The 16,649-nt window shown below is 47.9% G+C and overlaps 1 protein-coding gene across 1 annotated transcript in view; it reads right to left on the reverse strand.

Moving 5' to 3' along the window:
• The window catches only part of nudt14 (nudix (nucleoside diphosphate linked moiety X)-type motif 14), a gene marked incomplete at its 5' end in the record, with an annotated part of 28,149 nt that extends 20,757 nt beyond the window's left edge, over positions 1 to 7,392 (reverse strand). Inside the window, one exon of the mRNA XM_084314639.1 lies at positions 7,312 to 7,392. Within this exon, the coding sequence (XP_084170765.1) occupies positions 7,312 to 7,392 (81 nt within the window). The remainder of the gene's footprint in view (positions 1 to 7,311) is intronic.
• Positions 7,393 to 16,649: the final 9,257 nt, after the last annotated feature.

The following is a 16,649-nucleotide window of genomic DNA, read 5'->3' on the forward strand; positions in this document are numbered from 1 at the left end:
CAGCGTTTTTGTGTAATTCAATAAACACGTCGTAATTTTTCGCCTGATTATCGGATCTTCCTGAAATCAACGCTAGATCATCACTATTATCCTTTGTCGTGCACGCATGCAATGTGGCTTAGACCGGCGCCCCCCCCCCCCCCCCCGCCCCGCCCCCCTCCTGCTTCAATCGCAGTAGAAATAAATATCAGATCAACGCAAGCTTTCATATATGGTGTCCTTACCTGGTCTCTGAAGTAATGCAAAAAAAAGAATCCAATAATCTCATCGCCATTCCAGTTATCCACAGCGATCCTGTCTCGGACGTTATTGGGCATTGCACTTCAACGGGCGGGTGGGGTCAGTAGTCCAAACCATCCATAGAAGCGTGTGTTTTGCCGGAGTGTTTAGGACCCGCCCCCATGCCACAGCTCGGTGAAGAAAAGAAACCAACCCGTTTATAACGGGGTGCATTACTGGCCGAAGGCGTTAGAGGTAGGGCTGGGCGATATGGCCTAAATATGATATCACGATATTTTCTGACCTTTCGGCGATACACGATACGCATCACAATGTTTTTCTTTTTTTCCCCAAACAATTCATTATGAGGCTTACCAAGACAGTATTTGAGTTTGCAAGCTAACATTAAAGACAAAATAAAATACCCATGCATTTAGCATTTTTATATTATATATTAGATTTAGATTATTGGATTATTAGATTATATATTGCATATATTTAGCAATGAGATATTATATGATTTAGATATGAAATATGATGAATTGAAAATGGGGGACCCTGATGTAAACAAGACGAAAGTCTTTCTCTGGTCTGCATCCTCCAGTCCACTGTTGACTGTTGTTGTATTGAGCTGTACTGTATTGTACCCATGCTGCAATCTGTTAATAACGTTCTCATCCATTCAGTCGGCAAACAGAATCATTTTGATTGACAGTCGCGTCTGCCAATTACGTCACATCACTTGCACCCGCCCTGCTGTTCTTAGCACCAATCGGCAAGCGCATATTCATTTTTTACTTCCGCCATTGGAGAGCTCAATGACAATAACAATGGCAGCGGTAGCTCGCCGCGGCCGACGTTTAGCTTTTAGCTCCGCAGAAGGACTAAACGACTGGAGGCATAATGATTTTACTGCAACGGATGTTATAATAAAAGCCTTTCCATACATCTGTCTGATTGAAAACTTTATTAACAGACCGCAGAATGGGCACAACTGAGTCAGCACGGGCTGAGATATGAACGACTAATGCTTGCTATATCTAGGTCGACCTCGGTCGTTGCTATGTAAATACGCTGATGTTATTGAAAGTGTAACTATATAATGTTAATGCCACAAAACGAATGCCTTTGTTATCATAAGTAGTAACTTTTGATGCAGTAGTGTGTGTGTGGGGCGGCGCTGTTCAAAAGTGTCAACGTGTGGACCAGATTGACGCGACACAAGCCTCTTGGGCAAAACATCACGATATCCACGATACGTTTAAAAGGTGTATCGTTAATGAACTGTACCCGATATTTATATAATATCGTCATATCGCCCAGCCCTAGTTAGAGGGCGGTATAATACTGTCTGCCAGCTCAGACACACTCAGAACAGTATGCACAAGGTGCCCCGCTGAATTATGAATGGCAATAATAAAAGAAATACCGTGACAGAAACGTAGATCTACGTTTCCGGCACTCAACGATCGGACGACAGAAACGTAGTTCTACGTGAACGGCACTGGAAGTGTTAATGCCAATATCGGACATCCCTAGTAGCAACCAATTTCTTCCGACATGGAGGACAAAACCTTTAACTGTGTTGTCGCTAGGCTACAGTCATCTATAGCACCTTTAACTGTGTGTTGTCACTAGACTACAGTCATCTATAGCAGTGGTTCCCAAAGTCGGGGTCGCGAGCCAAAGGTGGGCCGCGAGCAGCCACGGATGGTCCGCGAGATGATTTATAAAAAAAATAAAAATAAAAATATTTTTTTATTTTTTATTTTTTTATTTTAATTTTTTTTGTCAGGCCACTGAACTTAGAAGCAGGCCAGGACAGTGTTTCTAGTTGTATTCTAAAATTCTATTCTATTGTATTCTAAAATGTGACTATATGGTTTTATATTAACTTAATAAATAAACAAAAACGTAAAATCTACTTATTTCAACGAACATTTCAAACTAAATAACAGATTATGCACATAAAACGCTGAAAACAACCGAAGCAACAATAGTATTTTAATGAGGCTATTATTATCATTATTATTTTGCAACAAGTTAGCCCTCTCATAAATAGCACATATAAATGAATAACTAACTTGAACTAACTTAATAGGATTGAAGTGATATTTGGCTTAAAAAATCGGTCGCCTGACAAAAAAAAAAAAAAAAAAAGCCAGACGATGTGCATTGGGCCGCGGCTCTCTGACGCCTTATTTTCTGGGCCCCGGCCTGAAAAGTTTGGGAACCCCTGATCTATAGCACCTTTAACTGTGTTGTCGCTAGGCTACAGTCATCTATAGCACCTTTAACTGTGTGTTGTCGCTAGGCTACAGTCATCTATAGCACCTTTAACTGTGTGTTGTCGCTAGGCTACAGTCATCTATAGCACCTTTAACTGTGTTGTCACTAGACTACAGTCATCTATAGCACCTTTAACTGTGTGTTGTCGCTAGGCTACAGTCATCTATAGCACCTTTAACTGTGTTGTCACTAGACTAGTCATCTATAGCACCTTTAACTGTGTGTTGTCACTAGACTACAGTCATCTATAGCACCTTTAACTGTGTGTTGTCGCTAGACTACAGTCATCTATAGCACCTTTAACTGTGTGTTGTCACTAGACTACAGTCATCTATAGCACCTTTAACTGTGTGTTGTCACTAGGCTACAGTCATCTATAGCACCTTTAACTGTGTTGTCGCTAGACTACAGTCATCTATAGCACCTTTAACTGTGTGTTGTCACTAGACTACAGTCATCTATAGCACCTTTAACTGTGTGTTGTCGCTAGGCTACAGTCATCTATAGCACCTTTAACTGTGTGTTGTCGCTAGGCTACAGTCATCTATAGCACCTTTAACTGTGTTGTCGCTAGGCTACAGTCATCTATAGCAGTGGTTCCCAAAGTCGGGGTCGCGACCCAAAGGTGGGCCGCGAGCAGCCACGGGTGGGCCGCGAGATGATAAAAAAAAAAATTAAAAAAAATAAAAAAAAATAAAAAAAAAGATTTTTTTAATTTTTAATTTTTTAATTTTAAATTTTTTAATTTTTAATTTTTTTATTTAAATTTTTTTGGTCAGGCCACTGAACTTAGAAGCATGCCAGGACAGTGTTTCTAGTTGTATTCTAAAATTATATTCTATTGTATTCTAAAATGTGACTATATGGTTTTATATTAACTTAATAAATAAACAAAAACGAAAAATCTACTTATTTCAACGAACATTTCAAACTAAATAACAGATTATGCACATAAAACGCTGAAAACAACCGAAGCAACAATAGTATTTTAATGAGGCTATTATTATTATCATTATTATTTTGCAACAAGTTAGCCCTCTCATAAATAGCACATATAAATGAATAACTAACTTGAACTAACTTAATAGGATTGAAGTGATATTTGGCTTAAAAAATCGGTCGCATGGCAAAAAAAAAAAAAAAAAAAAGCCAGACGATGTGCATTGGGCCGCGGCTCTCTGACGCCTTATTTTCTGGGCCCCGGCCTGAAAAGTTTGGGAACCCCTGATCTATAGCACCTTTAACTGTGTGTTGTCACTAGACTACAGTCATCTATAGCACCTTTAACTGTGTTGTCGCTAGGCTACAGTCATCTATAGCACCTTTAACTGTGTGTTGTCGCTAGACTACAGTCATCTATAGCACCTTTAACTGTGTTGTCGCTAGGCTACAGTCATCTATAGCACCTTTAACTGTGTGTTGTCGCTAGGCTACAGTCGTCTATAGCACCTTTAACTGTGTGTTGTTGTCGCTAGGCTACAGTCTTCCATCCTCCCTCAGCTGACAAATCACCCCAAAGAATCGACAGTCACCGGACACCAACACGAAGGACAGGGGTTTTCAGAGTTGTGGGCTGACCTTGGGAACCAAGAGGATGAATTACTGGCCCTTTGGCATCAAGCCAATTCACACAGCCTGCCTTCACAGTGTGGATGTGTGTTACACTTACACATCACTGGTTAGGCAGGCCACTGGTTAGGCAGGTCATTGGTTAGGCAGGTCATTGGTTAGGCAGGTCACTGGTTAGGCAGGTCATTGGTTAGGCAGGTCACTGGTTAGGCAGGTCATTGGTTAGGCAGGTCATTGGTTAGGCAGGTCATTGGTTAGGCAGGTCATTGGTTAGGCAGGTCATTGGTTAGGCAGGTCATTGGTTAGGCCAGTCATTGGTTAGGCAGGTCATTGGTTAGGCAGGTCATTGGTTAGGCAGGTCATTGGTTAGGCAGGTCATTGGTTAGGCTGGTCATTGGTTAGGCAGGTCATTGGTTAGGCAGGTCATTGGTTAGACAGGTCATTGGTTAGGCAGGTCATTGGTTAGGCAGGTCATTGGTTAGGCTGGTCATTGGTTAGGCAGGTCATTGGTTAGGCAGGTCATTGGTTAGTCATTGGTTAGGCAGGTCATTGGTTAGGCAGGTCATTGGTTCTGGCAGGTCATTGGTTAGGCAGGTCATTGGTTAGGCAGGTCATTGGTTCTGGCAGGTCATTGGTCCGGGTGGTCCTAGGCCTTACTTCAACGCGAGTGTCGTGTTGTAAATGCAGCGCACCCTTCCATCACAGCGCTCTGCGTACCACGGCACGTTTCTCCAGTTACTTTGAAACGTCTTTGGTAACTTGTAGAAGATGACAGAAAGGCAGCCTAGTTGGTCGAGAAGATTGTCGTCGTCATATGATGTTCTCAAATCAACGAGTAATCATGTTAAATAATCCTGATTTCAATATCAATCAAAATAATGTTGATTATGATTTGTGCCATAATGGAGCAGCCATAACCTCGTTAGAGTTGGAATTCACAGATAACAGAAGCACCAATCAGCCCTTCTGAGGCTGTTGTGTTGGACGGTCCACTGCCAAGGCGTCCATTTCGTTAGCACTTTGCTTCACAGCTGCAGGCTTGAAACTGTGTGCTAACTCATATAAGTAGCCTGGATTTAACCAAGTTATATGACTCACACATACAACCATCCATCGATCTGCACGCCAAGTTATACGACTAGACTCACATACAACCATCGATCTGCGCGCCAAGTAATACGACCATCGGTCTGTGCGCCAACTGCCAAGTTATACGACTAGACTCACATACAACCATCGATCTGCGCGCCAAGTTATACAACCAACGATCTGCGCGCCAAGTTATACAACCAACGATCTGCGCGCCAAGTTATACAACCAACGATCTGCGCGCCAAGTTATACAACCAACGATCTGCGCGCCAAGTTATACAACCAACGATCTGCGCGCCAAGTTATACAACCAACGATCTGCGCGCCAAGTTATACAACCAACGATCTGCGCGCCAAGTTATACAACCAACGATCTGCGCGCCAAGTTATACAACCATCGATCTGCGCGCCAAGTTATATGACTAGACTAGACACATACAACCATCGATCACTGTGGGAGTGAGTTGAGAGCCAGAGTGGGGGAAATATCCGCTCTATGGTTACAATGGTGGGTTGGAAAAAAACATTGAGATAAGGATTGCAATTGCTATTTTTTCATCTACATCTATTCATTGAGCTGTAATTAACACACAACACACAGATTCAGTGTCCTCTGATGACATCACTGGTGGCCATAAAACTAATTAACTCTCAGTAAATGTCAAACTAAATTAATGTGTGCAAAACTGTTTAGAGCCTTGGGATATGTGTGAGATTATGTGCAAAATAAAAAAAATATGTGGATGCCCCTTTAACGTGTGATTAACGTGTGAAATGCGCTTACCGTCTTCTCCAGAGTCAGACAAGAAGATAAGATACCAATTTCCTCTCCTAGCTGTGGGCCAAAAAACACCTCTAGGCTAGTGGTCCGTATCCGCTTCCATTCATTTGCGCTAAGCTAGGCTAGCTTGCAGTCGGATAGCGTTCTACTGAACGCACAGAGAGGAAACTGGTATCTATCTTCTTGTCTGACTCTGGAGAAGATGGTAAGTACAATAATGCTGGCGTGTTAAGTCACTGACTGACCCAAGGGGGGAAACTACATCACTGGTAGGGAGGGGACGACATGTTTACTAGTTCTTTCAGTCATTTATTTATTCACTCACTCACACGCTCTCAGCCTCATAATAATACAGTTGCTTTTGGTCATTCAGAGATTTTTGTTAAATGGCCTGCATTAATATAAGAGGGTAGTCTGGAGTCTGGTGGATGCTTGATTGATTTATTGACAACTTTATTAACAGATTGCAGAATGGGTACAATACAGTATACGGCTCAATAAATACACACAATTGTTAAGGGGATGCAGACCAGAGAAAGACTTTCGTCTTGTTTACATCAGGGTCCCCCATTTTCAATTCATCATTCATAACATAATATGACACACAACTGCTGGCTGGACTAGTGGGGCTGTAGTGTAGTAGTAGTAGTAGCACTACTAGTGGGGGGGACCCTGATGTAAACAAGACAAACGTCTTTCTCTGGTATGCATGCCCTTAACAATTGTGTGTATTGAGACCTACTGTATTGTATTTGTACCCATTCTGAACTCTGTGCATGGGCCTCTCTGAGCAAAGGGAGCTCCTATAATGATAATGATCATCATCACAGTGATAATGAAAAACCACCCCATCAACCTCCAGACGTCAGTCTAAAAAACCTCCACATTGAATCCCAGGATACAGTGACTGTAGTCGGCCAACGACAGCCAGACAGACAGACAGAGAGACAGCCAGTGGGAAAATGCTTCGGCGAGGTTGTTCATTTCCTCAGCAGACTATAATGTAAAGCATGTGGTTGTGAGGTGGTGATGATGGCGTTAACAAGCCAGATTAGCATCATGCTAACCTTGGTGTGTGAGTGTGTGTGTGTGTGATGTTAGCACTGTGTCTCAAAACACAAACATAATATCCAACAATATCCAATAATAATCCAATGTTGATCGCTGCTGCTGTCACCGTGTCTCAAAGTATAAAACGAGCTCGGGTTCTAGTGATGCTAGTAGCTGCAGTGTGAACTGAACACAGGGGGGGGCTAGCAGCTCGAACCAATGGTCTTGTCTCTCTGCAGCCCAGCCAGGCACTAGTAGTAGTGAGATATTATTATTATTATTATTGTGATATTATTTTTTAGTTGGACTCACCTGACTGTAATGGACCCTGAACGGTTTCAGATAGTTGGAGCCGGTGCACGGGACGACCTCGATGTTATTGATCTGTTCCATTGTTTATTATTATTATTATTATTATTATTATTATTATTAATCTCTATGCTATGATGAGGAGGAGGACGAGTGGCCCCGGCGATGTGCTGCTGCTACTACTACTAGTGGCTATATCACTGCGGCTGCACACAGATGACAACATCTGATGACAACTAGCAACACAACTGCTGCTGCAGGTCGCAGTGGATGGAAGAATCCTGTCTACGGAAGCACGCGAAGGACAAAATAGACCGTTTTCACTTTTTTTCCTTCTCCATCCCCAGGGGCCCACATGTCGAAAACTCAGCAGCAAGCATCAAGAGTGACCTTGGCTTTTTGTGCCCATTCTAACATATACAGCATTACTACTAGTATTGTATATTTGTAGGCTTGGTTTCGTGTAATTATGCTCGCTTCACTAGTAATACTAGGCTACTTATTTAGAAAACAAATAATAACAGAGTACAGTATATGTATTCACTGTGTATTCACTATAGTATGAATTGAAAATGGGGGACCCTGATGAAAAACGAGACGAAAGTCTTTCTCTGGTCTGCATCCCCCTTGTATTGTACCCATTCTGCAATCTGTTAAATAAAGTTTTCATTCATTCATTCAGTCCCGTAGGGGAAATATATGACCATGGTATGGTATGGTAAGGTACGGTTAATTTCGTATGTACATACTATATGACAGGGACGGACATGTATTAAAGATATCTGAGAGAGACTTCAGAGCGTTAGTCCAAAGAATAACAATCGAGCACATGGATTAAAGGCAATACACTTTATTTATGACTAACATTTTGACACAGGGTGCATCAGAGTGTGAGGGGACAACCATTCTCCTCCAGAAGTGGCTCGGGAGGTAGAGCAGTCCTCTGGTAATCCGGAGGTTCCCGGTTCGATTCCCGCTCCTCCCGGGCAGCATGTCGAAGTGTCCTTGAGCAAGACACTTAACCCCTAACTGCTCCCAATGAGCAGGTTGGCACCTTGCATGGTCGCCTCCGCCGTCGGTGTGTGATTGAATGGGTGAATGTGAGGAACAATATTCTAAAGCACTTTGGATAAAAGCGCTATATAAATGTACCATTTACTGTGAAATGGTCCAAAATGCTGCAGCCAGGCTACTCACAAGGTAAAAAAAAATCATGTCACATCACTCCCATTCTGGTATCCCTGCACTGGCTCCCGGTACACTATAGAATTCACTTCAAAGTCCTCTCTTTTACTTTCAGAGCACTTCACGGTCAGGCCCCTATCTACATCACTGCACTCATCCATCCCTACACCAACACCCGCTCACTCAGATCTGCCGATCAGCACCTCCTGGTGGTCCCCAGGTCCAGGCTGAAAACAAGGGGTGATCGAGCCTTCGAGGTGACGGCACCAAGGCTCTGGAACGCTCTCCCCCTGGACCTGCGAACTGCCCCCTCTGAAAACTCTTTTAAAAAACGACTAAAACACATTTGTTTAGACAGGAATTTGGTCATACATATGTAAGGGTTGTGACAACGTCGCCTCAAACTTCGATGTCCCGAGTGGGAGTCGAACCCTTTTTTCTTCTCTGTGCATGCAGTAGGAGTAGGAAGACGCGCACCGTTAGCCTAGCTTAGCGTCAGTCACTGGAAGTAGGTTCCTCCATTAGCCTAGTTCCCAACGTCTTCCTACTCCTACTGCATGCACAGAGAAGAAAAAGGTATGTATCTTCTTGTCTAACTCCAGGGTAGATGGCAAACAAGCTAATTTCCCAAAATGTTGGCGTTTTCCTTTAAGGGGATGCAGACCAGAGAAAGACTTTCGTCTTGTTTACATCAGGGTCCCCCATTTTCATTTCATCATGAATGATGTTCCTGATACAACATGGTTTTTATCCCTATGGGTTTGTTCCTGGGTGTCATTGTGAGAAGGGAGACAGAGGGTCTCTGTGGTGACCTGTGACCCCACCTGACCCCTCGCTGCATGAGGTGTGGTTCCTGTCAGTCTGGAGTTACACAGATAGGTTATAGTCTTTCTTTTTTATTTATTTTTTTTCTCCCATCCCACTGTTTAGTCCAATTCCCAACCCCCTTCCTGGTTGTTGCGCACTCCCCCCTACTGTTGGTCCGGGAGGCCGGAGACTGTCACATGCTTTCCTCCGACGCATGTGCAGCCAGCCGGCAGCCAGCCGGCAGCGCAGATTCTCACCGGGAGAGTGTAACGTGTGGAAGGTCACACTACCTCCCTCCAGATCCTACCCTCGCTGTGTAGGCGCCCCGACCGAACTGTAGGGGTCGCTGTCCACAACGCCCAGGACCCACCCATCAGCTTTCCCACCCCTAACACTGCCAATTGTGTTAGTATGAACGACCAGCCAAGCTGATAGCAACGCCGAGAGCTGGATTCGAACCCAGCGTCTCCAGCGTTGATGGCGAGCGCATTGCCCACTACACCACCTAGCCGCCCCAGGTTATAGTCTTTCATGTGACTTGAAAGGGAGTGTTAGGAGCAGATCTCTGGTCTCCCTGGCAATATTTAATCCACATAGCCATAGAGTGATCACCACATCAGGTGGCCAGTAGATCCAGCTGAGACTCAAGTCAAGAGTTTTATTTGTCACGGCATACAAGTATACAATGAAATGCGGGTTTTTTTTTTCTTCTTTTTTTTTCAAGTGTGATCTACAAAGATAATGATTAAGGATCTATTTTAAGTAAGGCATTATGTAATTAGGTTACTCTCGTCTCAGAGCGGGGGTCTCAAGGCTCTACTTCTAAAAAGGCTCAACTCTTAACAATATTGTTATACAATAGCATATATAGTTCATTGTATCAATCTCAACAGGCACATAGACCCCAGTAGTCAATAATAAACTTAAGTCAAAGGCCAAAGGTCAATACCTCCTGTTTATCTATTGGTGTGCCTGGAGAATACATTAGTCTTGACAGGTGCACAAAGGTAAGGCTCAAAACCAAATTCATCCACGGCCTGAACTATGAAGTTGTGTTCAAGTTTGTCAAATCTAGAAACAATATAATCATCACTGATCAATAAGGTCAATAAGGTCTAACATAAGCCTGATGTTAGTAGATAGTGTGTGTGCCTCAAGAAACAAATGAGAGTTTTGTTGATGATTTGGAACAGTTTTTAATCTTTTGACTTCGTCTCGTTTGAATGTTACACCCACTAAGTCCTTAGTGTAGGTTTAATTAACAATATTATTTATTTAGAAGTCCTGGTGGACAACGATCATGTAGGCCCCTGTTGGCCTCCTGCAATGGAGCCCAGTCAGTGCTGACAGGGCAGGGGTTATTTTTGATTGATTGATTGATTGAAAACTTTATTAACAGATTGCAGAATGGGTACAGTACAGTACGGCTCAATACACACAATTGTTAAGGGGAGGCAGACCAGAGAAAGACTTTCGTCTTGTTTACATCAGGGTCCCCCATTTTCAATTCATCATAACATATATATGACATACCTCCAACCTCCTCCAATGTACAGTTTCTACGTCAAATGTATATACTCTCTTTTCTGGACTCTTTTTGTATCACAAACAGTACTGTATTTGCAAATCTGGTATGTCATAAATGTATAGATGTAGCAGTACTGTCTATCTGTATGTCATGTAACTCATGTTTGTCATATATGTTATGATGAATTGAAAATGGGGGACCCTGATATAAACAAGACAAAAGTCTTTCTCTGGTCTGCATCCCCTTAACAATTGTATGTATTGAGCTGTACTGTACTGTACTGTACCCATTCTGCAATCTGTTAATAAAGTTTTCAATCAATCAATCAATCAAACATACATAGACTACAGTACGGTTACATCTAGACATTTATGACATACCACCAGATCTACAAATGTACAGTACTGTTTATGAATACAAAAAGTGTCTGAAAAGAGAGTATTGTAGTGACTGTACATAATTCACAAGGAACTCGTTGGGAATGGTAGTTCCCCCCGGACGATTTATAGGGTGGCACTTCCTGCCACCGGCATTCTTATTTACTGTCGACACGACTACGTCGACTTGTTGTTACGCTGATGAATGAAGGAATTAGGTTTAACTTCGAGACACCGCCTCCGACTCCTTCTTCTCAGCGCTACACTGGTGACCCTGACATTAGTCTCGAAGAAGTTTCCGAGACGGAGAATACGACGAACATGGCAAACAACGCTGGTTTTCTCAGACTGCCTGAGTTTTGGGAGCAGTCGGCGGCCGCGTGGTTCGCCCAGGCGGAGGCGCAATTCGCCCTACGGGGAATCGTGGATGACGCCGCTCAATACTTCCACGTCGTCTCGAGTCTGAACAACACTACGGCGGCGAGAACGGTAGGCTTCATTACCGCTCCGCCGGCCCAGGATAGATATGAGGCGTTTAAGACGCACCTACTCAGGATTTTTGAGTTGTCGCCGTCTGAGCGGGCCCGACGCTTGCTGGATATACGTGGCTTGGGAGACAGCAAGCCGTCGGCGCATATGGAGATGATGCTGAATCTACTGGGCGCCGAGCAGCCGAACTTTTTATTTAAAGAGCTGTTCCTCAGACACATGCCGCCACGGGTACAGACGGCGCTGGCCAATACAAACATTGTGGATCCCCGTGCTCTGGCAGAGGAGGCAGATCGGTTCTACCTGGCCACGCAGCACTTAGCCCCAGAGGTGCTGGCCCCGACACGGGCGCACACGCCCAGAGGGGGAGGGGCGAAGATGGAGAGGGGCGCCGCGGCCGACGGCAATAATGACACAGGCCTGTGTTATTTCCATGCACGCTTCGGCGCGAAAGCAACAAAGTGCCGCCCGCCTTGTACTTTTGTCAGGGCGGGAAACGCCAACACCTGCGCCCAGTAGCGGCCGTGAGCGCAGGTACGTCGAACAGGCTACTCTTCATTAAGGACACACTCTCTGGTCGAGAATTCCTCTGCGACACCGGAGCACAGAGGAGCGTCCTACCGGCGACGGTGGAGGACACCGCCGGCGGGGGGGGGGGTCCGCGACTGACGACCGCCAACGGTAACCCGATCCGCACCTACGGCACGAGGACCGTGGAGTTGTGTTTCGGGGGACGGCAGTTCACGTGGGAGTTTGTCACGGCCGACGTCTCGTTCCCACTACTCAGGGCGGATTTCCTCTGCGCACATGGGCTCCTCGTGGACGTGAGGCCCAGACGTACGCTTCCTTGACTTGTGTGCGCAATGAAGTGGTATACAGCGGGCTGGCCAGCTCGCTCGCAGAAGGTGACGTGTACCAACGCCTACTGCGGGAGTTTCCCGGCTTGACACAGCCTACGTTCTCGGCCGCGACCACCAAACACGGGGTCGAGCATCACATAGAGACTCAAGGAGCTCCCGTGTACGCTAGCGCCCGCCGGCTCAACCCTGACAGACTAGCAGTCGCTAGGTCAGAGTTCGCCAACATGGAGAAGTTGGGGATTGTCCGACGCTCGGACAGCCCCTGGGCCTCGCCGCTGCACATCGTGCCCAAACCGGACGGGGGATGGAGACCGTGCGGGGACTACAGACGCCTCAACGATGCTACCACGCCAGACCGCTACCCGGTCCCCCACATCCAGGACTTCTCAGGGCACCTGGCGGGTAAGCTGTTCTTTTCGAAAGTAGACCTGGTACGCGGTTACCACCAAGTGCCGGTACACCCCTTGGACGTCCCGAAGACGGCGGTGGTAACACCCTTCGGTCTATTTGAGTTCCTACGGATGCCGTTCGGACTGAAGAACGCGGCACAGTCTTTCCAGAGGCTAATGGACTCGACGCTCAGAGACATGCCGTTTATTTTTGTCTACCTGGACGACATCCTCGTCGCCAGCTCCTCGCCCGAAGAGCACCTGGAGCACCTACGATGCCTCTTTACGAGGCTGGGCCAAAACGGCCTAATCATCAACCCGGCTAAGTGTCAGTTCGGGTTGACCTCCATACGGTTCCTCGGACACCTCATCGACAGGAGGGGGGCCGCCCCCCTCCCGTCGAAAGTGGAGGCCGTTTCCGCTTTCCCACGACCCCCGACGGCCCGGGCGCTCAGGGAATTTCTCGGGATGGTGACGTTTTATCACCGGTTCATCCCCCGGGCGGCCCACACCATGCGGCCGCTTTACGAGGCGCTGAAGGACAAGTCCCCCAACCAGCCGGTCGACTGGACGGCCGAGAGGACGACAGCCTTCGCGGCCACCAAGGCGGCCCTGGCGGGTGCAGCCATGTTGGCTCACCCGTCACCGGGGGCCCCGGTCGCCATTACCACCGACGCGTCAGACTACGCGGTGGGCGCAGTGCATGAACAATACGTTGACGGCGCCTGGCAACCGCTGGCGTTTTTCAGCCGTCAACTGACCCCCAGGGAGCGCAAGTACAGCGCATTTGACAGAGAGCTCCTAGGTCTCTGGTTGGCGGTGCGCCATTTTCGTTTCATGCTGGAGGGCCGGGAGTTTACGGCCTTCGTCGACCACAAACCACTCACGTTCTCCATGTCCAAGGTGGCTGAACCGTGGTCCGCGCGACAACAGCGCCAACTCTCGTACATTTCCGAGTACACGACAGACATACGGCATATCGCCGGGAAAGCCAACGTGGTCGCAGACTGCCTATCCAGGGTCGTCATCGGAGCTGTGCAACTGGGCCTCGACTACGTCGCCATGGGCTCGGAACAGGCCTCCGACCACGACATCCAGGCCCTCAGGACAGCGGATACCAGTCTGCGCCTCAGAGACGTCGCGATTGGCGGCTCGGGCGCGTCCCTGCTCTGTGACCTCTCCACCGGGCAACCCCGGCCGCTGGTCCCTATAGGCTGGCGCAGGCGGGCTTTCGAGGCTGTGCACGACCTGTCTCACCCCGGTAGGAAGCCTTCGAGCAGGTTGGTGTCACAGAAGTTTGTGTGGCGAGGGCTCAAGAAAGACGTGATGGCCTGGGTCGACGCGTGTGTGTCCTGCCAACGGGCTAAAGTGCACCGACATACCAAGGCCCCGCTTGTGACATTCGTGGTTCCCGAGAGGAGATTCGACCACGTCAATGTTGACCTCGTGGGCCCGCTTCCTTCCTCTCACGGGTTTACCTACCTGTTCACTATGGTGGACAGGACCACCCGATGGCCGGAAGCCGTTCCCCTCGCCTCGACGTCTTCTTCCGACGTGGCCCGCGCCTTTATCAGCACGTGGATCGCACGTTTCGGGACCCCGTCTGACCTCTCCTCCGAACGGGGCTCGCAGTTCACCTCAGAGCTCTGGAACGCGGTCGCCAGCGGCCTGGGGGTTAAGCTGCACCGTACAACCGCGTACCACCCGCAGGCCAACGGGCTATGCGAACGTTTCCACCGGTCCATGAAGGCGGCGCTGCGCGCAGGCCTGACGGACGGCAACTGGGTGGATAAGCTGCCGTGGGTCATGCTCGGACTTAGGAGCGCCCCCAAGGAAGACGGCCAGCCAGCGTTCCACCCTGCGAGAAGCGGCTCAGACCTTCGCCCCGATTCCCACGTCGCAGCATGGTACCCCCGTTTCCCGGGTGCCGCGCAGCCTGCACACAGCGGAGTATGTTTTTGTTCGCCACGATGCGCACCGTGGGCCCCTACGCCCCCCTTACGATGGCCCGTTTAGGGTCCTGCGACACGGTAACAAGGACCTCATGGTCGACATGGGCGGTAGGACGGAGACCGTGTCAATAGACAGGATCAAGCCCGCTCACGTAGACGTTTCACAGCCTTTGGAGTTGGCCCTTCCCCCCCGCAGGGGTCGTCCGCCGTTGCCCCGGGTGCCACCGCCCACAGAGCCACCGGCGGCCTCACCGTTGCCAGCGCCCCCGGGTGTCGGTGAGGGTACGGGCGCTTGCGACGCTTTCCCCTCTCCGCCCCCGGTTTTCCGCGCTCGCCGAGGCCGTTTCGTGCCCCCGGGTGTCGTGGACGGCACGGGCGCTTATGCCACTCCGCCCTCCCCGCCCCCGGCTTTCCGCACACGCAGAGGCCGGACAATTGTTCCCCCACGCCGGGGGGATTTTGACTATGGGTGAATTCTGGGGGGGCTTGTGTAGTGACTGTACATAATTCACAAGGAACTCGTTGGGAATGGTAGTTCCCCCCGGACGATTTATAGGGTGGCACTTCCTGCCACCGGCATTCTTATTTACTGTCGACACGACTACGTCGACTTGTTGTTACGCTGATGAATAAAGGAATTAGGTTTAACTTCGAGACACCGCCTCCGACTCCTTCTTCTCAGCGCTACAGTATATACATTTGAGGGGGAAGAAACTGTACATTGGAGGAGGTTGGGTAGGTGGGGGGGGTTCATTTTCCCTGCACACTGTGGATATAATTCACTGCACAACAAAACCAAACAAACAAAATACACACAATTGTTAAGGGGATGCAGACCAGAGAAAGACTTCTACCCAACAAGCTTCACAGTAAACTACACACACTCGGACTGAACACCACACTATGCAATTGGATCTTGGACTTTCTTACAAATCGCACACAACATGTTAGGATTGGCAAGCACACATCCCCCACCCTGCCCATTAGCACCGGGGCCCCTCAGGGGTGTGTACTCAGCCCACTTCTCTATACACTTTTCACCCACGACTGTTGTTCCTCCTCTCCATCTAACCTCATAGTCAAATTTGCAGACGACACAACAGTACTTGGCCTCATCAAAGGAAATGATGAGACCTCATACAGGAGGGAGGTTGAGCGACTAGTGGAGTGGTGCGATGGTCATAACCTTGCTCTCAACCCCACGAAGACCAAGGAAATTATCATTGATTTCCACAGGACTGGTGACCTCAGCCACTCTCCACTCCTCATTGGAAATGAGGAGGTGGAGAGGGTTTCAAACGTTTCTGGGCGTGACAATGTCTGATGACCTGTCCTGGGGGATCAACATTACTGATCTCTGCCAACGACGAGAGGGCCTACCTGGAAGAGGTAGAGAATCTGTCACAGTGGTGTCAGGAGAACTGCCTCTCCCTGAACGTCAGCAAAACAAAAGAGATGATTGTGGACTTCAGGAGGTCGGGGGTCAAGGACTACAGCCCCCTCAGCATCGACGGGGCACCGGTTGAGAGAGTGAACAGTTTCAAGTACCTCGGAGCCCACATATCCGAGGATTTGACATGGACCACACACATTGACAGTGTTGTGAAGAAGGCACGACAACGCCTCTACTTCCTCAGGCGCCTAAGGAAGTTCCAAGTCAGTCAGAAGATCCTTAGGAACTTCTACTCATGTACAATAGAGAGCATCCTGACTGGCAACATCACCTCCTGGTTTGGGAATAGCACTGCACAAGA

The sequence above is a fragment of the Notolepis coatsorum genome (genome assembly GCF_963971535.1).
Source record: "Notolepis coatsorum genome assembly, chromosome: 5".
NCBI classification, from domain to species: Eukaryota; Metazoa; Chordata; class Actinopteri; order Aulopiformes; family Paralepididae; genus Notolepis; species Notolepis coatsorum.